The sequence below is a fragment of the Carassius auratus genome, chromosome 23 (assembly GCF_003368295.1).
Source record: "Carassius auratus strain Wakin chromosome 23, ASM336829v1, whole genome shotgun sequence".
Lineage (NCBI taxonomy): Eukaryota > Metazoa > Chordata > Actinopteri > Cypriniformes > Cyprinidae > Carassius > Carassius auratus.
Genome location: NC_039265.1, coordinates 6,090,186 through 6,115,836, shown reverse-complemented (window position 1 = coordinate 6,115,836; position 25,651 = coordinate 6,090,186). Strand labels below are relative to the sequence as shown.

The following is a 25,651-nucleotide window of genomic DNA, read 5'->3' as shown; positions in this document are numbered from 1 at the left end:
ATTCATATTTCTATTCTAAATTCTATATTCTAATTTCTCTATATATTGTTGTTGTACTATTTCTGAGGGAACTAATTAAATTAGCGTTTCTTATTCTCCCAAAAAAAGAAGAAAAGAAAAAGTCAAACTGCCATGAGTTTCCCATTGCATTTTGCCATCCGTGTAATTGACACCATATGGAAACTCTCCGTATGCATAACTTTGAAGTGAAGAAAGATATCTATAACATCAGTACTTTCTCCAATATGTCTTCGTCGTTTGTATTTATAGCGTCCATAAAGGATTGTATAAACACGTGAGATCAGAACAACTGCGGCATGTCGTTGTCTGATTACACAAGCCATGCTCGCAGAGGTGGGACTTTTCCATTGCTGACACCTGCTGATTGTGCTCTGTTAATTGTTAGATTTGTTTTCATTCGGAGGGAATGTATTTACTTCTGTTTATTCCTATTTTATCTTTTTGATTGGTTGTGTCATGTGTGACTCTTGCTTAGTTTGGCAGTGAGACCATAGAAGGGGTGAAATAACACTGAAGCTCCTGTTAGAGAGACGGAAGGAGAAAGACAGAGAGTTAATTAGAGGATGATTACAGCTCTGGTCTGTGTGGACACATGTTGTCTGCTGGAGTTTGGAGAACATCTCAGTTATGGATCTCCATGTAGGGGAATCAATCCAAATAAAAAGATGTAATCACGTTGTGTGAAAGCAGACCTGTGTGTATTCCCAGCCTCTCCTGTGGGATCTGCTCAAAGCTGTGTGTGTGTTAACATCCTCACAGCTGCTCGAGGCTTGAGAGCATGTTAACACACACTAATTCACAGTGAAATGACATTTGTCTCATGCTAATGTCTAATAGTTAATTAACTGGTTTGGTTGCAACATACTTTGGTATTACCTTATTTTGTACAAATATGTATTGTGTGTATATTTTTTATTTTGTACAAGTTATTTAGATGCTTCTGTATTATTATCTACAAAATAACAATTATTCCTTTTATATAATTCTTATATATGCAGTTATTCCTTGGCCCCTGTCAGATTACATCCATACTGGCTCCATTTTGTTTGAGTCTAATGCTGCTTTATGGATAATTATGACTCAAATATTATATTATATTATATTATATTATATTATATTATATTATATTATATTATATTATATTATATTATATTATATTATATTATATTATATTATATTATATTATATTATATTATATTTTTAGTAGTAAGTATTATTATTATTATTATTATTATATAAATTATCCTTTGTTATCAGAAATGTAAATTTTTTTGACATTTTAATTTCTATTATTATTATTGTTGTTGTTGTTAAAATGTTTTATTTTTATATAGATATTGTATTATTATTATTGTTATGTTGTTGTTATATTATAGTATATATTCTATACAATTAATTGAATTATTATTGTAAATACAATATCTGGAAAATTTATAATACTATAATTTAATATGAATGTTTAAGTATTATTATTATTTTATAAAAATCAAAATGGTAATATATATAAAATGGTAATATATATAAAATAATACTAATAATAATGAATAGTACTGTAGTTTTTTCCCATTTTGACATTTTTTCAGTCAAGATTAACTAATATACCATTATTATTTTCTCATTACAGTAATTGTTTGCATTGCAGTAATGGAAATTATTATTATTATTTTTAAGAAATATAACCTTCTTCTTGAAATATGGCCTGGACGTTGTTATGTTTCTTGAGATGAACACTCACTATTGAAAAATTCATTAAATCAATAGTTCACCCAAAATTGTACATTTTGACATCATTTACTTGCCCTCCTGTCGTTCCAGTTTCTCTCTTATGTTGAACATAAAATACTTCCACAGTTTAACTTCCCTGTTATGGAAGTCAATGGGGACCAACTTTTTGGCTTCAAAATATCTTCTTTTGTTTTCAACATAAGATTTATGCTTATACAGGCTTGGAATGACTTGAGGGAGAGTAAATGATGACAAAATGTTAATTTTTGATTGCACTGTTCCTCTAAGGCTGTTTCTGTTCATCTTTAGTGAAAGCCAGTATATCTGCTTCTCCTGAGACCCCTGTATTCAGCTCGGACTAATAGCAGTAATTACACTGTTTACACCCAAGCCCACCATCCAGCCTTGCTCTCCTCCCACGCTTCCTCCACCGCTCTGACATCCCTCCATCTCTCTCCCCCTCCCTCCTCCATTTCCTCTGCTCTCATGTACATCTCCACCCTTCTTGTATTCCTGCGCTGGTTACAGTGTGACTGCCTGTTACATATCCTTCTCTAGCCATCCTCTGATCTGCACTTCCTCTCTCTAGCCTCGTTTTTATCTCTATGTACATCTCCAGACCCCAACACACACGTGTACATGCACACAGAGCAGTAGGGAACATTTCCTCTCTGCCTCCGAGGAACTCTTAAAAAAGCCTCACACCTCTATGAACAGGAAACGAGTGCAGAGCGGATGAAGCAGCTGCTACTGAGAGGACAGTATCAAAGTCCTGTTAAGATAAAATCCTGTTCAAACTACTACATATACACTACTGTTCAAAAGTTTGGAGTTAGTACATTTCTTTTGCTAAAATGGCTAATTAAATGTTTTTAAAAGATGTGTTTTTTATGCTCACCAAGGCTGCATTTATTTGATCAAAAATACGGTAAAAAAATGTATTCATGTGATCAAAGCTGAATTTTCAACATCATTACTCCAGTCTTCAGTGTCACACGCTCCTTCAGAAATATGTATTATTTATATTAATGTTAAAAATAATGTTGCTCAATATTTTTGGAAAATGTGATAAAAAAACATTTTCAGGATTTTTTGATTAATAGAAAGTTCAAAACAAAATAATTTGTAACATTATACACATCTTGCTGAATAAAAGTAATATTTCCTTTAAAAAAAAAAATCACAATTTGTATGATATTTTCACAAGTCACAATTGTATAATATTTGGTCTAAATGAATTTAAATAATAATAATAAAAAAGTGCTGAAAGCTGAAATAAAACATTTTAAATGCAAAGTTTATTTGGCCATTACAATATTAAAATGTATCATATGAAAAATGGATTTAAAGCAGTATAAAGGAATTAAACAGTGCAGGAAATGCAAGGTTTAATTCTAGTATGGATATAATTGCTATTTGCATATATATATATATATATATATATATATATATATATATATATATATATATATATATATATATATATATATTTATATATATACCATTCAAAAGTATTTAAATATGCACACTTTTACTAATAATTATTTGCCTAATTTGCAGAAAATAACAAAAATGAATCACATATATGAAACAGTATCATATTTTCAATTTCTTATTTTCTTTTAGAATATTAAATATGGGCGGGGGGAGTGCTGAATGATGTCATTCGTACAGGAGAACAACTAAATTCTGGAGAACAACTAAATTCTGACCAATACCAATACATTGAAGAATCATCAGTACCAGCAATCATTGATCTTGTACCGATATATTTTGTACGTCCCTTCTTTAAACATGCTACAGATTGTGTAAGGTTGCTGTGTGACTGTAAATATGGTGATGTCAGTAATGAGCTCAGTCGTGTTTCGGTGGAGTCAAAACACATCCCTGTCGCATAAATAACCTTCCTTACTACTGCTGTGGTATTACATTTGGCACGTGTACTCGCTTGTGGACCGCTCCTCACCCTTAACGTCCCATTACACGTGGGAACATGTTCCTCGGGCTCGCAGCAGAACACAGGGGCACAGAACAGGGGCCTGCTGTTACTTCAGAGACAGATGGAGGGAGGGAAATTAGGAGAGGGGTTGGGGAAGAAAGAATAATGGATTATAAAAGCGGGATGAAAGGCTGCTGCAGGAGTCGTTTCGTATGATTTGGCCCTACAGATGGAATTCAGAGTTTGTTCTGGCTGCAGGCCGGCCGGTCTGAGGGAGGCATTTTGTTAAATGAGGGAAAAATGAAAAGCGGAAAGTGTGGATTGGATAAGGAGAAAGAAAGTCAGAGCGAGTGATGGAGGGAGAGAAGGAAGGTTACATACGGGAAGAAACAAAGGAGGAAAAAGATTAGCGAGAAGTAGCCAGAAACAATCAGGCTTGCGCGGCAACAGAAGTTTACCGTGGTAACCATAGTTTCCACCAAAATAGCATAGTCGCTACACTTATTAGTGGTTGTTGCTCATACTTCGGGATCTGAACAAACCCATAATCCTGCATATTAAACTTTGGCATGTAGCTCGTCCAGCACTTTTTGTGCTGTGGACCTGTGTGATACCTCAAATATTGTTTGGAAGAGATGCGATACTTTTCTCAACAGATAGACAGTTAGTCGATGAAACATCTGAAAAGTATCCCAGAAGCACACATATCTATACTTGGGTGGAGGCCTCTTTTGATGGGGTCCGTAAGGAACCACCAAGAACATCCGACGCACCACCTATAGCGATATCATGCTAAAAAAACAATCAGAACACCTTAGTGACCCACTGGCAGTTATGTAAAGGCAAATGACACATTTCCTTAAGAAAATTAAAAGGCCACCTAATATGCAAAATTCACTTTTATATGTTATTTGAACATGTATTGGAAATGTATTGGCAGTGTGTGTACGCAACCAACCTATAATGATGTTTTAATCCCCATAAATCATAAGCAGTCTCAGAACAAGCTGTTCGCAGAATCTGTACAATGTGATGTCACTCTGCACAAGCTCCACCCACAACTGCTGAAGGAAAAATGGACCCGCCATGTTCCTCTTCACGCTAGAGCTTTTAAAAGCAGCATTATGAAAGTTGAGTAAGAAATGTCTTCTTATTAAAGCTATAAAATAAGCTCACTGCTCTGTCATTCAGTTCAGAGCAGTGAGTTATTTTTATTGTGTGCTTTTATTTTATCGTTGGAATCATATTAACAGCGTAAACAGCAGTAGGTATGGTTACTGTATATTACGCTGCTGTCAATTAATACACAGATCTAATATAAACGTGATTTCTTTCCCAGCTGTTAACCTTCATAACATAAACGCCTGTTTTTTTTAAACTTATGTTACAATCAAATAATTTATTCTTAAATTGCTAAGCTGCACAAGTGTTTTCTGCATTGATAATAATAATAATAATAAATGTTTTTTGAGTGGCAGATCAGTATATTAGAATGATTACTGAAGGATCGTGTGACACTGAAGACTGGAGTAATGGCTGTACATTAAATATAAATAAATAAAATATTTACTGTAATTAAATAAATGCAACCTTGCTGAGCATTAAAAATATAAAAATTAAATAGAACTTACCAACCTCAAACTTTTGAATGATACTGTATTTTGGTGGAAATTGTGGAATATTTTTTGTACGTGAAGACCAAACTACAGTTCTAGAGCAAGAGAAAGGGTGAATGAGTGGAGCATGAAAACATGAACAGGATGAATGAGGAAATGTTTGTGGAATGATTGACATGCAGAGGAAAAAAGCAATGAAAGCGGAGGGGAAATTTACCAGAGGAAGCAGGAAAATGTTCCCGTGGAATAAAAAAAAAAAAAAAGTAAGAGTGAGAGAGGGGCATTAAAGAAGAAACATCTGCTCATAGTGACAGAGCATGAGTGTGTGTGAGGGTCAGTAGTTGGCTCTCAGGTGCTGATGTCTTTAACACAGAGGCAGTGATATCTTTTACACCTTGTAAAAATAGTTACACCATGTTTCACTTAACACTTATCTTCCCTTACATGCAAATTGTGCAGCCCTCTGTGTGCGGGAAGAAATAGAGAGATTTCTTGTCTTTGTATACATGGGGAAGGTGTTCTTTTTTCAGTGTAGTGAAATATTATATATGAGTTCTGTGCGCACTTCGTTTTAAAACATAATCAATTGCTTTTCTCAAATGCAATGGCAGATTTTTAGTCAAGAAAAAAGGAAACTTGATATCATAATGGGATCCTACCTACCTGTAGCAACTCACAAAACATCAATGTGAACAATCACAGCTTATTTGGTAGTGTGCTGTTTACAGCATAGTATCTACTGGATACTGCTTAAAAATGGTTATTTTACATTTTGAATTCAATTCTGTAAAATCTTTTATAATGAGTCAAGAAGAAAATCAATTTATCTATAGATGCAAATACTGTATAGATGCATTCATCAAACTGGAAGAAGAGGGTCAAGTGCAATGCAAAGTTTAACATTATGTCCAGAAGTTTGAGGTCTAGAAGATTTTAATTTAAATAAATTAATACTTTTATTAAAAATGGATGCATTGACCAAAAGTTACAAAATCCAGTCTACAAAAAAAACATTAAGCAACACAATTGTTTTCAGCATTTATAGTAATAAGTGTTTCTTAAGCAGCAAATTTCTGAAAGATCATGTGACACTTAAGACTGTAATGATGTAAGAGTAATGATGCTTACACTTCAGCTTTTACCATCACAGGAATAATTTACTTTGTCTATTTGTAAATGTATATAAAACACTTATTTTAGATTGTAATATTTCACAATTATACTGTTTTTACTGTATTTATTAAAAAATAAATGCTGATTTGGTGAGTATATGCAAATGTGTAATAAAGTAATGCTTTTTTTTATTTTATTTTTTTACAACCTTTTACAGTACATTCGAATAATACTGTGCTTATGTAATTATAATACTCTCTGAATATACTTTATATTGTGTATTGCACATTTTAGCCAATGTACTGTACCTGGTCATCCAGGTGCTCCATTCATAAACTTTTGGTCAAATTTAAATCCCCATATAAGCTTTAAGTTAATTATAGCTACGTTAGCATATAGATAAGCTCAATGCTAACAGACATGCTAAAAGCCACACAACTCCCAGTGTTGGCATATATTTGGAGACACAAATACAAAACCCCCAAGTCCCTCCATCCACCAGAGCTTCAGAGGTTATGCTTCATTTTCTTGTTGAACAAAAACATACAGTCTTTTAATAACTCTCTATCTCACTCCCTAGACTCAAACATACACACACACACACGGGTAGTCATAGGTCAAGGCCTAGTGCAGCGTATATGCACTTCTCCCTGCCTCAGCCCTTTTCCTGTGGCCAAACAAACAGGGCAGGACAGGGCAGGGGATCGGATATGTGGGGAGGGGAGGGGGGCAATTCAAGTTACATAAGCATGAATGTCATTGCACACACACACACACACACACAAACACTTTTTCCCGCCAGCTGTAAGCTCCGCCCCCTTTACCCTTTATGTCAAAACATGTAAACACTTTTGTTTGGATGGGTGAGGGTTGTCTGTCATATACATACTGTCCCACAATTGATGTTGTGGTGTCTTGTTGTTTTGTACGCGATCATTTTAAGAGGAATGTGCATACTAATGTGTTCGGTTACTGCCCATCACCCACAATCCCTTGCATCTCACTCTTTCTCCAGTCTCAGGGTTATCAGCGGATAGTTTGTTTATCTGTTGCTTTGGGGAAGCATTTCCTTCTCCCCATCCCAACAGATCCCTCTTCACCACTCCTTTCCCCTCGTCCTGGGACAGAGCTGGGAACAACCACAGGGTTTTGAGTGAATGCGTCCGTGTTGGACGGTGGAGGTGATGCAGATTTTGAGTCATGGTTCTTTTCTCTGTTTCAGATCAACACATCCTGCATCCCAGCGCAGCCCTCCGAACTGGTAAGACTTTGTTTATCTGTTTATTTCCTTCCTTTTTCCTGTTGTGTTTTCACTCAGTGCATCTCATCTGATTTTTCTTCTTACTTCTTACATAGATACCAGCAGGATCTCTTTGCCTCTCATTGGTTCAATCATTGATTACTTCCTTTTTAATTTACTTATTTATTCATTGATTCACTTTTTCATTCGCTCACTAGCTAGTGGTAAAAAGTGGTAAAAATGACTTTATTGGCATATTTTGAATTTGAAATCCTTTGAAGCTTTAATCAAAACTGTTATTACACTTTTATTGCACTACTTATTACACTTTTATTACACTGCTGTTCAAAAGTATAGGGTTGTTAGAATTTTTTTTTTTTTTTTTTGAAAGAAGTGTATTATGCTCACCAATGTTGAGTTAAAAAAAAAATCAGTAAAAAATAGTAATATTGTGAAATATTGTTACAATTATAATAATTGTGTTCTTTATGAATATATTGCGAAATTTAATTTTCAGCATCATTACTCTTCAGTGTCACATGATCCTTCAGAAATCAGTATAATATACTGATTTGCTGCTCAAAAAACATTTCTTACTATTATCAATGTTGGAAACAGTTGTTCTGCTAAATATTTTTGTGAAACTATGATACATTTTTTATAGAAATCATCACATCATATATCTTTACTGTTACTTTTGATCAAATGAATGCATCCTTTTTACTTTAAGAAATACATATCTTAATGACCCCAAACTTTTGTACATTAGTATATTCATGTACTAATCATTAGCTGAATTAGAGGGTGTCTCAAAACCTACTGACCAGTGCTTTTTAACAGTGATGGCCTATGATGGCCAAAAATGTTTAGATAGAGAACTTTAATCTCATTTAGTCTCATTCTTTAATTTAGTTTAGTAGTGGTTGTTGTAAGCAGGGGTGTCATGTATGTTTTGGAGACACTGCTGGTTCAGTTAAGACCTACTCACTGCATGATGCTTCTAGAAGTAATGATGATATAATAAGACCAATATGTGTTGTTGTGACTCTGTTTATGATGCTTTATCTGTGTCCTGTGATCTGTATCTGCTGCAGCGAAGGGGAACGTCCTCCTCTAGACACATTCAGCATCTGGTGAGAACTTTTTCCTCTTTTTCATTATCTCACACTAACCCCTTTTGACCTTAGTATTAATTGAAATTTGAAATACCCCCTAAGATTTTAAGTTAATATTTCAGTAAGATTTACAGTATACAGTAACAATATTAAAGTGTCTTCTTCAGTTCAAGCCAGTAGAATCTTGCACCAAGAGTTATCAATTAGGATATAAATCAAGACAAAAAAAACATATATTTTATTTTATTTTATTGAAGTCTTCAGCTGTGACGTCAAAAGTCATTGAATCACTATTTAATTTTCTGTATCCAGGATCTTTCTGTGGTTCTGACTCAAGGCCACTGTTTAATCAATATCAATAGACTTTAATCATAAGGTTTTTACAGTGGCTTTTTTCTGTTTATATATTGCACATGTGTGTCTCCTTAAGAGTAGAACAAAAAATTAAGAACAAACATTTCTGAAATAAACCAAAAAGACAATCTTTTGTACCAAGAGTTGGGCACTCTCAACTAGACAAAAGTTTACTGAGTTTATTGTGTCCAAACACAATGCTATAATCTTATATTGTCTTTTTCCAGGGCTCCACCAAGTCTCTGACCTACACCAAACAGAGAAACACTCTCCCGAGGTACGATTGTCTGAAAAAAATCAAATCAAAACTCAACCCATGAAGTTCAGCGATCACTGCAGGAGTGTAGAGCATGCTTGAGTTCTGAGACTTTATTTCCTCAGCTAATCTCTACTTACCTCAGATAAGTTACTGCATCTCAGCAGGGTTTTTTCCCTTTGGATTTGATGTGAAAAGTCAAAATCCCCTTTGGCCGCAGTGTGGTGAGGAGCAGAGATCTAATATGTGTCAGGGAGCATGGTTAGTTTAGCTGCACAGCACTGACAGCTCAGCTGTGTCCAATCAAACTCTAGTTATCCAATAAAATATAATTTACTGGACTTTCACATGATTTTATGATGATTTGAGCAGTTTTGTTTTGGAAAAGCTTAATTTTTTTTATTAGGTATGCACCAACATCGAAATTCTGGACAATGTGATAATTATAAATGCTAAATGTTAAATGTCAAATGTTAAAATTATGTATTATTTATTTTATGTTGGGCAAAAAAACAAACAAACAAACAAAATATATATATATATATTTTGAATGCTAATTTAAGTGAATTTATGCATCCCAACTTTAAAATGTGCAGTATAAAAATTCTTTATTATTTTTTATGGGGAAATATTTAAATTATAAACTCTATCTATCTATAAAATCTATTTTATCTACATTAATGTGCAGTATACAAAATTAATAATATTGAATAATTTGTTTAATTGTAAATTATAAATTTTATTTTATGTGGTAAAAAAATTTTTTACAAATATTTTTACAGCTAATTTAAGTGAATTTAGGCATCACAATATTGTAATGCACAATGTCACATGTGGTTGCTGCAAGCCCAACTGACACTCCTTCGTAGAATCCCCTGGCCTCGCTGTTCTCAAGCCACCCGCCTCTGGCTCACTCTAGACCGCGGCTCACTCTAGACTCTAGACTCATTTGACAGAATATTTAAGCTGGTTCCCCCCTCTCTCTCTCTCTCTCTCAGGAGCTTCAGTGTGGATCGGGTGATGGACAGAGTGATGGAGAGGCACTATGATTTCGACCTCACATACATCACAGAGAGGATCATCTCCGTGTTTTTCCCTCCTCTGCTGGAAGAGCAGCGGTACCGCCTCAACCTCAGGGAGGTGGCAGCCATGCTCAAGTCCAAACACCAGGACAAGTTTCTGGTAAGTGACCCAGCATGTATTTACTGTATCTAAGGGAAGTTTACTTATGTCATTGTAATAGAGGCATTTTCACTGTTCCGGTCCATTTCCCTCCCACAGTTATTCAATCTTTCTGAGCGGAGGCATGACATCACCCGTTTAAACCCAAAGGTAGGGGCTCACTTTGTACAATGTTGCTAGTTGCTTTGCGGCTGAACTTTTAAAGACCTGATTACACCACCCAAGATTAAAGTCTCTCCTTGTCTCTCTCAGGTTCATGACTTCGGCTGGCCAGATATGCACGCTCCTCCTCTGGATAAGATCTGTGCCATGTGCAAAGCCATGGAGAACTGGCTGAACTCCGACCCCCAGCATGTGGTCGTTCTGCACTGTAAGGTCAGAGGCCATTGTAGTCTTTGGACGGTTCATGTCAGGGTCACAGGTTACTGAAGTGTGCTGACGTTACCTTTAAGGACCACCCTATGGAGCATTGCCACAGATGATAACATGAAGCCAGATCTGAGAGGATGTCCTGATTTGGCAGACTTTTAGTTTTATGCGAGATGTTAAAAAAAGCAACGAAAGCGCAAAGAATAAGAGATGAGAAAGCACAATACAAATTGAGTTGTTTTGGATCTTTAGCAGGACCCAAAATCTGTGATTTAAATCTAGTTTTAATCTGTAAATAAACAGCATTTTAGGACATTTTATATTATAAAACAAAGAAATGATCAGATCGTCAGATGTTCTTCCACTGAAGCTCAATTTGGATTATCATTGTTAGTATTTACACAAACTTGTTGATGGGAACATGCCAAAATATATAAGCAACCACCCTAGCAGCTGCTTGAAAACAAGCTAAAAAACTGTTTATTGTGAAAAGCATGTTCATTTTTAAATTAGATTTCACTAGGGATGTAATGATGCACCCAAACCAATTGAAAAAAAAATAAAAAAAAATAAAAATGCAGTTGAATAATTTGGATTAGATGTTAAATTAATTCCATATAAACATGCTCATGCTGCACGTAATGCAACACCTTCATTTCAGATTTCCAAGAAATTCCTTTCATTTGTATTATTTTATTACATTTTATTTATTTATTTATTTTTCGGGATTTGTTACTCATATTTTGTTTGCAAAATAATAAATCTCATTTTGTTAAAAAAATCACGAGAAAGTATGATTTGTGGAATCAATATCATGAATCATATCATATCGCATTGCATCGTTACATACCTAGCTTTCACTCAAATTGTTAAGCTTTTCAAAACCTGACTGCCTGAATGTTGTCTTCATTTGAAACAGATCTTAAGTGCAAATCATATCTGTAGCAGTTGTATTGATTGTTTTTCAGGGCAACAAAGGAAAGACGGGTGTTATCATTGCTGCCTACATGCATTACAGCAAAATATCAGCGGGGTAAGCCATTCAACATAGCAATGGGACACAGATTTTATATAAATGAGTTTTGTTTCACGTAATTACAGCAGAATTACTGAAAGAAATGTTTGAGTCATTATGGGGGGCTTTCTGATTAATTAACAAGAATCTGTCTCTGGTGTTTTTTCATTAACTTCATTTGTGCACACAGGGCAGACCAGGCTCTCAGCACATTGGCCATGAGGAAGTTTTGTGAAGATAAAGTCTCCTCCTCACTCCAACCCTCTCAGAACAGGTACATCCCTTTTGATTTATTCATCTTTGTGATCTTTACATACTCTTTTTTTTTTTTTTTTGCATTTATTTACACTAATGTCTCTGCAGGTATATCTATTACTTTGGAGGGCTGCTCTCAGGGGCCATCAAAATGAACAGTAGTCCACTCTTCCTCCATCAGGTCCTCATTCCTACCATCCCCAACTTCCAGGAAGATGGAGGTGAGTGAATACTTTCATGATGTCATTCCCTGACTTCATTCATGCATAAGCCCTCGATGAGGTCCCTGAGGTAATATGCATCTCTGTGAGAACATATGTATTCATTAAGCAAACCTCCTTCACATTCACACACATTTCAAGTTTGTTTTTAATCTTTTGCAGTGGAGGAGAAATAGAGAGACACAGGGAGTTCGCCAATTCCTCCTTCATATCTCACTTTTTCCTCACTCTCTTGACAGGTTTCTTCCCTTTCCTGAAGATCTATCAGTCCATGCAGCTTGTCTACACTTCTGGCATATAGTGAGTGAGGATCTATTTGAGACATTTACATAATTTAAAGCACAATTAATGGTGTTTGCTAGGACAGGCACCAGTATGAAGTACTAAGTATTACCTAGCATTATAAAGTGGGGTGTTTAATCCTTCATATCTTCTTCAGGAAATGAATAAATAATAAATCTAATTTAAAGAGTATTTTTGCAAACCATGTGTGTGTTTCTTTTGTAGTGACCTACAGGGGTCTGGGAGCAGACGGCTGATTGTTACTATTGAGCCTGCACTTCTGCTGAAAGGAGACATCATGGTATGTGGGGGTGTTTTTATCTGACCCTGATATATTACAACTGTCAAAACCATAGGCATTTCCATCACTTTATTCTCTTTTTCTTGCTCTTTGTCACTTTTATGGTCTGTTTCTCTGTCTTTCCTGTAGGTAAAGTGTTATCACAGACGGGTTCAGTCTGCTGAGAGGGACTCTGTGTTTCGACTGCAGTTTCATACTTGCACCATTCATGGAGCTCAGCTCTGGTTTGGCAAAGGGGAACTGGATGAAGCTTGTTCAGGTACATTCTTAATGGAACAAGCCAACAATCATATGCCAAGTTCATATATTTTTACAATAAAACCAGAGCCATCTGTCCAAATCTGACCGCCTTGAGCTGAAATGGCCTTGGGATATCAGCTGAGCTTGTTTTTTTACGATGTGATTTTTGTTTCGGTGGTCTGTGTTCTTTTAGCTGTGCTGTAAATTATCACCCTCGTTCCCATTGGGTTACACCTGTGCACCACAGCTGCGGAATTGAGATGAGAGACAGATTTTCACATGACAATATATTCTCTGTGGGCTTAGATACAAGCATGGGAGGCAACTTTAATTGCTTGTAAAACTCTGGGAAAATTCCTAGACATTAATCATTGTTATAATCAAAAACATTTATGTAGTGTGTAGTATGGAAAGAATATTATATACAATGCCCATAATTAATGACAAATATTATTAGTTGGCAAGGGTCTTCTGTTTTCCCAATGATTAACAATCTCTATTCCCACTGTTTCCTGTAGATGACAGATTTCCCTCTGATGCCACAGTGGAATTTGTGTTTTCATCTGGGCCTGAGAAAATAAAAGGTAACATCAAATCCTTAATCAAACTGCAGATAAAGTTCTTACTAACTGTTTGCAGTTTAAGGGACCATGAAATTGTTTGACAAACACAATTTTCTTTTCTGAGCTGACATTTGCCATTGAAACAGTGGCGTGCTGTGTTATAATGCAAATGTACTTGGTTGTAATTGTATTCTGTGTGTGTGTGTGTGTCTGTGTGTGTGATCTAGGGAGGGTAAGCCAGAGGAATGATCCAGCTGTCAGCGTGGACTATAATACAAATGATCCGGTGGTGCGCTGGGACTCTTATGAGAACTTCAATCAGAGACATCAGGACAGCCTAGAGGGTACAACTATTCATTCATACATCCACATACTGGTATTTTTGGTACTTGTATTATTTTAAACAGGACTTTCCTTTTTATTTGTAAATAAAAATTTGATACTACTCTCTACAATGAAAAAACATCTTGCCAGATCAGAATATTGAAACGAAGAGGCAAAATCGAGATTCAGAAATAAACATGGAACCAGCACAACCATGAGCACATTAACAAATGGTCAGATTTACACATTGACACCTTGACAGAGGTGTTTTTTTTTTTAATCATAACCAGTGTTTGTTCAACAGCAAATGAGCATATGCCAATTTATTTAAAAAGACTGCTGTTGGCATTTAGAATTTTCACCATGATACACGAGTTACTTTTTCAAGTGCTGTAATGTAAACAAAACAAAAATAATTAAGAACATAAAATATTGCATAATATATGTAACTTGTAAAAGGAAAATAATGTTAATCTGAAACTAAATTATGACTGTTTTTGCTCCAAACCTTGAATAATATTTTAAATGGGCTTTAGGGAAATATAAAATGGCGAAATATGGACCTCTATATTATTTCTTGCACTAAACATTGATTAAAAAACAACTCTCACAAATCCCTCCAGATATCGCACACACACGTGGGCCTCTAGATGGCAGCCTGTACGCTCAGGTAAAAAAGCGCCAAGCTGCAGGCTCCACCTCCTTGCCATCCACCAATGGGAGCCCTGCAAGGAGCTCTGAGGAGCGTCCAAGTCAACTTCTGTCTGTTAGCACTGATTCTGGACATTCTTCCGTCCCACCTGACCGGCTTGATGAGACGACTCGACAGGCCCCGCCTACTCAGCAAGAGCGAGAGGAGCTTGAGCGCCTGCTGGGTGGGATTGAAGGTGATGGAGGGAGGGACCGTGACCGAGAAACAGCCATTTTGGATGATGGTGATTCCTTGCCTCCTGAAAGGACTGGGTCACTGAGGTTGGGACGTTCATGCTCATGTCGAGTAGGCTACCGATCCCAGCGTTGTGCTGAGCCTGGATGCGATGGACTCCACCACATATCTAATGGGTACTGCCTTGATCGTCCCGCCACCACTAATGGACACACAGGGGCTCCCTCTCCAGGGATGCCATCTGTCGTAGGGCTTTGCCAACATCACAGTGCCCATCCTCACCAACCTCTGCCACCACCAGATCTGCTCTGGGACCGCCAACAAGGTCAACAGCACTACCTACATCGCACTTGCTCTGACGGACCATCACGCCACCTGTGTCCATATCCATCCCAAGAGATAAGTCCCCATCCACATAGTCTGTCTCCCAGACTGCTCTGTAGGGCGGACGATTACATTCCATACCCCCACCATCACCACAGTCATCCACACCACCCAAAACCCGGCGGACCCTACCACGATGTCATGATAATAGATGGCCTAGTGACACCTGGCTGCCCCTGTCGGGACTGCTGTCTGCGGCGAGAAGATTTCCACACCCTCCGTTTGGACAGAGAGGAGGGAATACACTGGGAGAGGGAGGCAGAGCTTCACAGGGATACTGGGTTAAGACGGGGCAGAGAGGCTGATATGCAAAGAGGGGCAGAGATATGGGACCGGGAGGCAGGGTTAAGAAGGGGAAGAGAAGTATCTCTGCACTGGGAAAGAGACCGAGAAGCAGAACTACAGTGGGAGAGAGAACGAGAGGCTGAATACTGGCACAAAAGGGCTACCATAGCCCCCTACGGGCCTCACAGTCATGAACTACCAGCATTTAACTTTGATCCACTTCCCGCAGGCCATCCTGCATACCCTGAACCCTCCCGGTCCCACTCTCATGCCCATCTGGATCTCAAATACAGCAGCAGTTCCAGTGGATACCAAACACCACACCAGACATGCCCCTGCTCCCCCTACCAGCCGTCACCCTCAGAGAGTCGTGGCTATGCCTCGGGTTACCAGTCTGAGTCCACATCCCCTCTTCCCCCTCCCTCCGCCTCCTGCTCTGGCCCAGTGCACCATGCCAGCGGACCTACAGATAACCACCCTCAGCAGTACACCTCTGATACAAATACAGGTGAGAAATGACTTGACAGGTACAATTAAAGTCTTTTATCACAGTGTATTGGATTGTCTTTAAATTAGAATATTTTGCAAACAAGTTTTCATCACCTTATATTAACATATATTAACACATATTATGTGTATGTCATTCATCTGCATTCAGTTTAATCTGTGCATGATCAAATTTGTTCATTATCCTGTATGCTGCCTGGTGTAGATAGCATAGGCTGGCGTAGTCACATTACCCATGGTTCCCTGCGGCGGACACATCGAGATCCGCATGTCCCATGTTCAACACCCTCGGATATTTCAGGACCTCCAACACCAGTCCACACAAGCAGCCCCTTGCGAACCCAGGAGAGGTAACTGCGTTTATAAGTAGATGTGGGATTACTCCTGCAGAGTTTATCTCTGACCCTAATCCAGCACACCTAAACCACCTGAAGCTTAATCTCCAACCCTTCAAGCAAAACTGAAACTAATTTCAAAACCAGCTAATTGAGGTGGTCAGGGTTACCTGAACATAACAGCAGGTGTGCTGGAGTGGGGTTGGAGATCTGGAGTCTGGTAGCCCCCAGGAGCACATTTGGCTACTCCTACAGTATATTAACATTTTACCTAATGACTTAAGATAACATTGTGTTGATTTCTTCTTCCATTTTTAGTCCTAGCCTGAGTATCCGTGAGTCAAGAGAAGTGAACAGCGAAAGCAGTTCAGCCCACTCCCACAACAGGACACACCCACCTGGCCCACAGTCCACCAGTACCAGTCTGGGGTCTCGGCAAACTGTACTTTCTTCCAGTCAAGAGATTCCTGAGATAGACCCCTTTCCTGCCACACCCACCACTGCCCAACAACTCTCTGCACATTCCTCACCAACGACACCTTCCACCCCTCAAATCTTAGCAGAACACTCCACCCCTTTAACCCCTTCATCAGAATCCACCCACTCACAAACAAACAGCTCACCTACTGCTGCTAAAGTGCCACCCACAGGGGAAATGGTACCACAGTCAACTGAGACTGTTAAACCAGCATGCTCACCAGTTCCCTCTTCTCCTATCCCGTCCATCCAAGATCATTCGCAGAGCAATGGAGTATCACCATCTCCTGAACCAGACACCCCCTCTTCTACCCCTGCATCCCCTCAGCCACCCACTGGCGAACACGAGAGCTCTTCTTCCCCTGAACCCCCAGTGCCTGGCTTCGCGACATTGGGTAGGAAGTTGATGTTGGGCTCTGGAATCTCACTTCCTGCAGGACACAGTATGGACGGCAGCCCCAGCTCCACTCCTACCTTTCCCAACTCTCCAGCCTGCTGCACCCCATCTCCTCCACCAGGCTCCTACTCAGGGAGCCTAGCCATCTCTGTGCCACAGCCTCCCCTCCCTGAGAAACGACGCCCATCCGGCCTGCCAGGATCGCCAAATGGGAGGTCTGGAACGCTGAGGGCATCCATGAGTCATCAGCCCTCTGGTCAACACCACGTTACATTCTCACCTTCAGTAGGAGAACTAACTGTGCCCACTGAACAGGGAGAAGTTGGTGTGGAGGGTGAGATGGGCAGCCAAGTCAGTGTGAAATTTGTGCAGGACAGCTCTCGATTTTGGTATAAACCTGGCATTTCCAGAGAGCAAGGTGAGACAACCACTGTTGTCTTATAATTTAACTATATATAACTAAATGCAGTTTAGAGATGCCTTCATGACCAGCTGATAATAAGAACAATCTGCATTTGTAAAACATAAGTGCAGTATACTCCAAAATAACGGCAAAATGTGGCTTTTGAGTTGACTTTTGATGTCTTATTGGTGATCCTTGCACTTTTCATAACCCTTAGTATGAGCAATACTAATAATGATGCTTACTTTTGTGTTTTGCACACGTGGCAACAGATTATTGCTCCATATGCTTGGATCTTTTTTTAAAATAGCGATGTCTCATTAAATTGTTCTGTCCCTGTTCAACAGCTATAGCTGCACTGAAAGAACGAGAGCCAGGGGCTTTCCTCATCCGAGACAGTAACTCTTTCCAGGGGGCCTACGGTCTGGCCCTGAAAGTTGCGAGCCCACCCCCCAACGCCAATAACCACAGCAGCAAAGGTACATCACCTCTGCAGGCATTTCCTCACACAAACATTTATCTTGCTTCAGTGTTGCTCCTAAAGCTCTTTGTCTGCACAGGAAACACACAACTGCACCTGAAGTATTCTTGCTGAGCTAAAATCAGAAATTCAAAAATAATGTTTTTAATAAATTGTCTTTGAACAAACAAATTGGTGGATAGGGTTGTGCTCTATTTAGATTTGAACTGAGAATGACATTGCCAATTGGAATTGAGGCAGCAAAAACTAAGTAGAAGTGCAATTCAAATGTAAATGCAAGAAGAATTAAAATGAATTCAGTGAAATTATTGTGACAATTTTCTAGTTACAAGAGCAAAGTCATGACAAGCTTTGAATTTTAGCTTTTCGTTGTCTTGAATGTTTTATTGTCATGGTTAAGAGCAGACCAAGTGCACTGTTTATTTTTGTATAGTTCAACTAAATATTTAATTGACAAAGCATTGAAACTGTTTTAAAAATCTTGTGTGACTTTTTACTTTAAACAGTGAAATATGTTTATCTAAGGTTGTCATGATTTGGCATATAACCAGAATTAGCATCATAGTCTGCATTAATTGTATAATTTCCTGTCTGTTAACAGGAGGAGACCCTCTGGAACAACTGGTTCGACACTTCCTGATTGAGACAGGGCCTCGAGGAGTGAAGATTAAGGGCTGTCAAAATGAACCCTACTTTGGTGAGCAATCCAGGAATCCTGTATGAAAGTCTACAGGTTGGCTCGCCAAAAAAACTGATTAAGCTTAGGGTTAGGGTCCTGGTTTAGCTTAAAGGGATACTTCACCCAAAAATTATAATTCTGTCATCATTTACTCAACCTCATGTCATTCAAAACCTGACATTTTATTATAAAGATGTTAGAAAGTTCTTGTGGTTTTAAACTTGATCTGGAAGACCAATATCTGAGTACAAAGTTGGAGTTAATAGAACAGCCATCCTGAATAAAGCTGTTTGAAAGTTGAGCTTAGGTTAGTGTGAAAATGAGTTCGCACTTTCCTGAGATATCTGAGGGGGGGATCAGTTTGCTCAATGCATGCAAGGTATTCAGACAGCAATACTGTCCAGTCTCCATGATATCTCCATCATGTATTCTAGCAGAGTGCTGAATATGCCAAATAGTTCAGAACACTTGTTTCATAAAAAGAGCCAAAGGACAACCTTGAGTTGTAGAAGTAGAGACAAAGCTCATATCTTTGATGTAGCGTTTGTTTTTCTATATTAGAATGCCAAAATGTTCTTTTATGCTTTCAATTAGTTGCTGTCTGGCTAAATTCTGGGGCTTTTGCAATCTGGCACATCAGTTTTAAAGATAAATAAAGTTGAAGTGTTATGAAAGCTAAGTATTGAGGTCCTCTGTGTGTGTTTTGTCATTGGTAGGGAGTCTTTCAGCACTGGTGTATCAGCATTCGATTACACCTATCTCTCTGCCCTGTGCTCTCCGCATCCCAGAGAAAGGTAAACAAAACGCCACACGTTAACACCACGCTGAGATATCACTGAATGAAAGCACAGACACAACATATGCTCATTGTGGGGTTAGAGTTTATAAGGAGTTATAAGGTAAAAAATTGATGCTTTAAAACAACGAAAAAGCTGTAACAGTAGTAAACAGAATAGTTTCCATAATATTCTGCATTTTGGAAATTCTTAATACATACTGAACAAAACAGTATTTTTTTTTTTTACTTCCTTGTTACTGTATTCAACTAAACTTAGAAATATTTTTTTTTGGATTCATCAAAAAACCACTGTGTTGTGAAACACTGCTTGGACTGTATGTTTTTTTTTTTTTTTCATTGGAATGTTATAGCTAAGTTTCTAAGTTATAGATAATATACATAATGTGTTATCTATTTTTCATCTTATTTATTGTCTATTGTAGCAGTTATTTTATAAATTAGCATTTTAAAATATATTAAAAAAAGAAAACAGATATAATTTGTAAAAAAAAAAAAAATCACAATATAAATTTTTCACTGTATTTTTTTTAAAATCAAATCAGTGCAGCCTTGTTGAGCTTAAGATGTTTGTTTAAAAAATACAATAAATTAAAATAACAATTCCCACACTTTTTAACCCTTGTGTAAACAGATATGATCACAAGATTTGTATTTAAGCAACTTCCAGTGTTTGAATCTCAGAGACTGGTCTATAAATCCTGATGTCACACTGTCAGACCCAATAGGTGAAGTCGTGGAGGTTCAGCCAGTCAGTAACATGAGTACAGCTGCAGACCTTCTGAAACAGGGAGCAGGTGAGTGTGATCCAGCACATCTGTCCTCATCTGTTACGTCTAACTGTAACATCTATAACCTCTTATGTTTTTCCTCAGCCTGTAATGTGCTGTACCTGAACTCCGTTGAGACCGAGTCTCTCACGGGACCCCAGGCTATCGCTAAGGCCACAGGGGCATCAATGTCACGCAGCCCTCGGCCCTCTGCGACAGTGGTCCACTTTAAAGTGTCAGCCCAGGGCATTACACTGACAGACAGTCAGCGCAGGTACGCCCTCTCTTTACATGTATAAGTATTCATTTCATTTTTCAGTTTTCTGTGAGCAGTAGAAATGTCAGGACAGATTGTCACACTGAGCTTGACTATGAGAGGTCGGGGTTTTCAGGATGTTTTTCAGGAGACATTATCCAATCAACAGCGTGACTTTCAGCAGTGTGGACCCACAAGACAGGAGGTATGATTGCGGTGGCAAAAATGCAAACTGGTGTACAAGGACCTGGTGTACAAGTGTGGTTTATATAGCTACTCTATGTTTTCTCAAACATAGTTATTTGTTATTACATTATTTTATATTAAAGTGTGTTGTACAACAGTATGCATTCCACATCCAATGCAATAACAACCCATTAATTAAACCGTTAATGCAAATATACAAAGGAAAATGTGGATATAGGAGCATTTTGTTTCTGATTGGTTTTTGTTTCTTTATTTTGTTTGCTTTTGATATCTGATATCTTGATATTTCGAGGTTTATTTTCTTTTAATTTCATCTTATTTTTGTGTTGTGTATTTTTTTATTTCTTTATTTGTTGGTTTATTTTGTTCTTTATTTGCTTTGTTTAGCTTTTGTTTTCTTTTGTTGTTATCAGGATTTTTTTCTACATTTTAAATATATATATATATATTTTTTTATGTTTTGCTTTGTTATTTTTTTTTTTTTTTTTTTTTTAGTTTTTCTTTTCTTTTTTCTGTTTCCTTTTATTAACAGTTGCCTGCCTAGAACAAGTTTAACAAGTTCTAAATTTTAATCAGGTAGTGCATGATTCCTTGTGGGCTGCTCTGTCTGTGTGTGCAGTATGTGCATAAATGTTTTTTTTTTTTTTACTCATTTATGTGTCTATATTTCCAGTTTTATGTAAAACAAGCTTTGTGGCTTTGAAATGCAAACCCACCCTGTGCAGACAGAACACTTTTCTTTTCTTAAACCATCACTTTGGACCCTGTAAATAGTTTGGGCTCTTTTTTATTTTGTACAGTAAATGCTCTTTCATGGCACACAGCTACCAGTCTTGCATCTAAAGAATTTGAGGCAATAACATTAAACCAGATGTTACAGGAAAGAGCATTTTTCATTTGCATGAGCCCCAAAAAATGTATGTGCCTTTGAGCAAACTTAAAGGAATAGTTCAACCAAAAATTAAAATGTACTGATAATGTACTCACCCTCAGGCCAACCAGTATGTAGATGAGTTTGTTTCTTCATGGAAATTGATTTTTTAGTGCAATACTTCTCTTGGTCCTCTGCAGTGAATGGGTGAATCCAGTGAGAATCCAAACATCTTAATAAAAACATCACAATAATCCACATGACTCCAGTCTATCATTGTGAAGAGTAAAATTATAAGAAACAAACCCATCAAGATGTTTTTAACTTTAAACATCACCAAAATATGAGTTCATAATCCCAAATAACCCTTCTTCCAGTGAAAATTTCTCATCAAAATCCACAGTCACATTAGTGCATATTTCTCTCCTGATTCAGAAGACACAACTTTTTCAGTGGCCAAAGCAATATTATAGATAGAGTACTCATATTCAAGCCAGAAGCAATGGTTTGAAGATGTTTTAATTATAGTAATATGCATTATAGAAACTTTTTTTTTGGTGAACTATTCCTTTAAAAACAGTTTCTCAGTTGCAATTTACAAAACATGATTTGGCTCAGACCTCCAAAATGAAGCCTCAAAGCATTGTGTTACATGCAAAGCATACTCTACACAAGTAAGTAGCTACATGAGCTTGATTTCACATCCCAGACAGCAAGCAGTTTCGGCCCAGGTCTGGCCCACATCTGGCCCACATGGATTTCATGCGGGCCAGATGTGGGCCGGATCTGGGCCTACACTATGTTGCTGTCTAGGAAATGTATCAGAATGGAATTGACATGCAGCATAAATATGTTAAAACCACAAGATTACACTAAACACACACAGTCAGTACTTGTGTAGAGTATGTATTTGTCCTCAGATTGAGAGCATGTTCGTGTGTGGCTGCAGCGTCCAGTATGTGAGAGTGTTGTGTGTGTGTGTGTGTGTGTGTGAGAGAGAGTCTGTTCCTCAGTCTTGTCTCTGTCTCCCTCTTGCTGCCGTAGGTGGACTAACTCAGACAGCACGACCTCTAAGTAAGTCTAAATGATAAGTGTGTCGTCTGCACTGTAACTGTTCAGCTTGTTTCCTCTGTGTTGCTCTTGATAGGAAACTGATTATGTGCATGTTAATTTACTCTTATATTACCACAGTCCCGATCATCCTGTCTGTCCATTCCCTCTTCATTTGGATTGCAAGCCTGATTGATATTTTATCCCCAGTGGTTCATTCTGGTATCTCTCTGTCTCCTCTAAGAGTGTTTGGTTTTGTTGCCAAGAAGCCCGGAAGCGTGGCGGAGAATGTGTGCCATCTTTTTGCAGAGCTGGATCCCGAACAGCCCGCGACTGCCATCGTCAACTTCATTAACAAAGTAATGCTGGCTCCACAGAGACGCTAGGGCCCCGGGGTCGAGGAGGATGGTTTATCTTCATGTACACTGCCGCACACCATAAGACTGTAATGTTGCACCTTCTGTCAAGTTTAAGACTTTTCGCCAAAAAAAAAAAGACAAGGGCTTTACTGTTGACTAACATGATGCCAAAATACATTATAAACCAAAATATACTACAGAATGTAACCAAATTAAAAGCCAGCAGTCTGTTGTGGTTTTGCCTTTGTAGAGCTGTCTTAGTGCTCATACGATTGTAAATGACTCATAATACAATCACTAAGATAAGGGTTTTCAAAAATATAAAGCACTGTTATTGACCCATGAATACACGTGTATATATATATATATACTCAAAACTTGTGTATTGCACAGATAACAGTCTCTGCAGTATGACAATCATCAGTTTAGAAATACTGATGTCAATTTGGTTTTTGAGTTGACACACTAAATTATGGTTTACATTTTTTTATTTTATTTAAAAGCCAAATTTCAGTGTGGTTTTTGTCCTTTTAACTGGAAAGGAGGTGCCATGGTTTCTATTGGAAACTTATTTCATCCACAATATCAATTATTTGTGAGTAAAGGTAATTGCGACTTATCTCACAATTCTAACTTTTTTTCTTGAAATTTTAAGCTTCTATCTTGTATATTCTGACCTTTTCTTATAATTATGTTATCTCACAATTCTGCATTTGTATCTCACAACTCTGAGTTTATATCTTGTAATTCTGAAATGTTCTTGTTATCCTGTTTATATCACAATTCTGAGTTAACATCTCACTATTCTGAGTTTTGTCTTGTAATTAGTTTCTATCTTGTAAATTCTGACTTTTTTCTTGTAATTATGTTTATATCTTACAGTTCGGCTTTTATATATCACAATTCTGAGTTTCCGTCTTGTAATTCTGTCTTTTTTCTTGTAATTCTGTTTATATCTCACAATTCTGAGTTTCTATCTTGTAAATTCTGACTTTTTTCTTGTAATTATGTTTATATCTTACAGTTCAGCTTTTATAAATCACAATTCAGAGTTTCTGTCTTGTAATTCTGACTTTTTTCTTGTAATTCTGTTTATATCTCACAGTTCCGAGTTTTGATTTTCTATCTTGTAATTCTGACTTTTATGTCTCACCATTCTGAGTTTACATCTTGAGATTCTGACTTTATTTCTCAGAATTGAGAGAAAAAGTCCAAATTGTGTGAAAAACGTACCTTTGTTTTCAATCCTTTGGTGGAACAAGTTTCCATAGTTTCTTATTCTGGCCCGGTGTCTGCGAATGATAGGGAAAGTTAAGGAGCGTTTGAGATGGAGAAACAGATGGAGGACCAGACATGGCGTAGTAGTGACGCTGAGCAGCTGTTGTGCTCTGCTGGAGTTCCAGTATTAGGAAGATTTAAATGTCATGTAGGATGATGTCATAATGGAAGGCTGATGGTCATGTGATAATTACCCAGAGAGAATTTGGTAACCTTTAAAATAGGAAGGAACTTTGTTTTTCCCCATTTGTTGTCTATTTCATGCACTGTTCATAAATTGAATTTAAAATAAGGCAAACAGTGGTTCATAACAATCCACATCATATACCGTACAACCCATAGCTTTGTCAACTGACCGTCACGCATCATGCTGTATCATTGCCTACCATATTGTGTAGTAGAACATTATATTGGAATGTAACCAGTCTTTAAACTGATTGGACAGGTGGACGTTTCCACCTTCATGATCTAACGATCTCCAGAAGCTGTTTATAACCAAAGACGTGGCCATGTACTCAATCAGTTACTTTAAGCTGTGCCATTTATTTTACCTAGCTTTATCAAGTTATTTCTGTTTTTGACAGATAGTAGGACACGTCTATGACTTTAATATATTGTATTCTGTATTTTCTTATTGATCTTTTTATGTAGTAATATATTTTCACACATGCAGCTGACTTGGAAAGTTAAAAAAGACTACATGGAAGGATTTTGATAAGAAAAGTTTTTTTTATTATTACCATGTTATTTTTCCAGTATATGCACAAGTGAAGAATATAATAAATGTAAAGTCATGGTACCAAATCTGAATGCATGATGTGGATTATTTCAGTTGCGCACTATTCTAATATAATAATTCTAATGCACTATTCTTTTCATTTACCACCATTATCATGTATTATACTGTACTTTAAATCAGAGCGATGTGTGTATTATACACATTCATACACCTCAAATTAGATTGGTTTAATGTTTGACTTTATTTTGGACCCTTTTTTGTGCTTTTAATGCACTGTTAATATATTTATATTTGCATAAACAATTGAAAAAAGCGAATTTAAACATTTAGAATGATTTAAAATTGAAAAAGCTGACACCA

At 37.3% G+C, this 25,651-nt stretch overlaps 1 protein-coding gene across 7 annotated transcripts in view; it reads left to right on the top strand.

The window, feature by feature from the left end:
* The window catches only part of tns2a (tensin 2a), a 44,982-nt gene extending 20,803 nt beyond the window's left edge, over positions 1–24,179 (top strand). For 4 of the 7 annotated variants that reach the window (XM_026199432.1, XM_026199438.1, XM_026199436.1 and 1 more), the window contains 26 exons: positions 7,637–7,675; positions 7,771–7,800; positions 8,749–8,787; positions 9,351–9,400; positions 10,378–10,561; positions 10,661–10,711; positions 10,814–10,936; positions 11,899–11,963; positions 12,136–12,219; positions 12,309–12,421; positions 12,661–12,721; positions 12,929–13,004; positions 13,134–13,263; positions 13,763–13,828; positions 14,035–14,151; positions 14,755–16,194; positions 16,399–16,543; positions 16,847–17,820; positions 18,153–18,284; positions 18,888–18,983; positions 19,682–19,759; positions 20,481–20,558; positions 20,637–20,805; positions 20,924–20,992; positions 22,910–22,939; positions 23,160–24,179. In XM_026199432.1, coding sequence (XP_026055217.1) covers positions 7,637–7,675; positions 7,771–7,800; positions 8,749–8,787; positions 9,351–9,400; positions 10,378–10,561; positions 10,661–10,711; positions 10,814–10,936; positions 11,899–11,963; positions 12,136–12,219; positions 12,309–12,421; positions 12,661–12,721; positions 12,929–13,004; positions 13,134–13,263; positions 13,763–13,828; positions 14,035–14,151; positions 14,755–16,194; positions 16,399–16,543; positions 16,847–17,820; positions 18,153–18,284; positions 18,888–18,983; positions 19,682–19,759; positions 20,481–20,558; positions 20,637–20,805; positions 20,924–20,992; positions 22,910–22,939; positions 23,160–23,301 — 4,581 coding nt within the window. In that variant the 3' untranslated portion in view covers positions 23,302–24,179. The remainder of the gene's footprint in view (positions 1–7,636; positions 7,676–7,770; positions 7,801–8,748; positions 8,788–9,350; positions 9,401–10,377; positions 10,562–10,660; positions 10,712–10,813; positions 10,937–11,898; positions 11,964–12,135; positions 12,220–12,308; positions 12,422–12,660; positions 12,722–12,928; positions 13,005–13,133; positions 13,264–13,762; positions 13,829–14,034; positions 14,152–14,754; positions 16,195–16,398; positions 16,544–16,846; positions 17,821–18,152; positions 18,285–18,887; positions 18,984–19,681; positions 19,760–20,480; positions 20,559–20,636; positions 20,806–20,923; positions 20,993–22,909; positions 22,940–23,159) is intronic. The other 3 variants (XM_026199434.1, XM_026199439.1, XM_026199435.1) reach the window with 2 other exon arrangements.
* Positions 24,180–25,651: the final 1,472 nt, after the last annotated feature.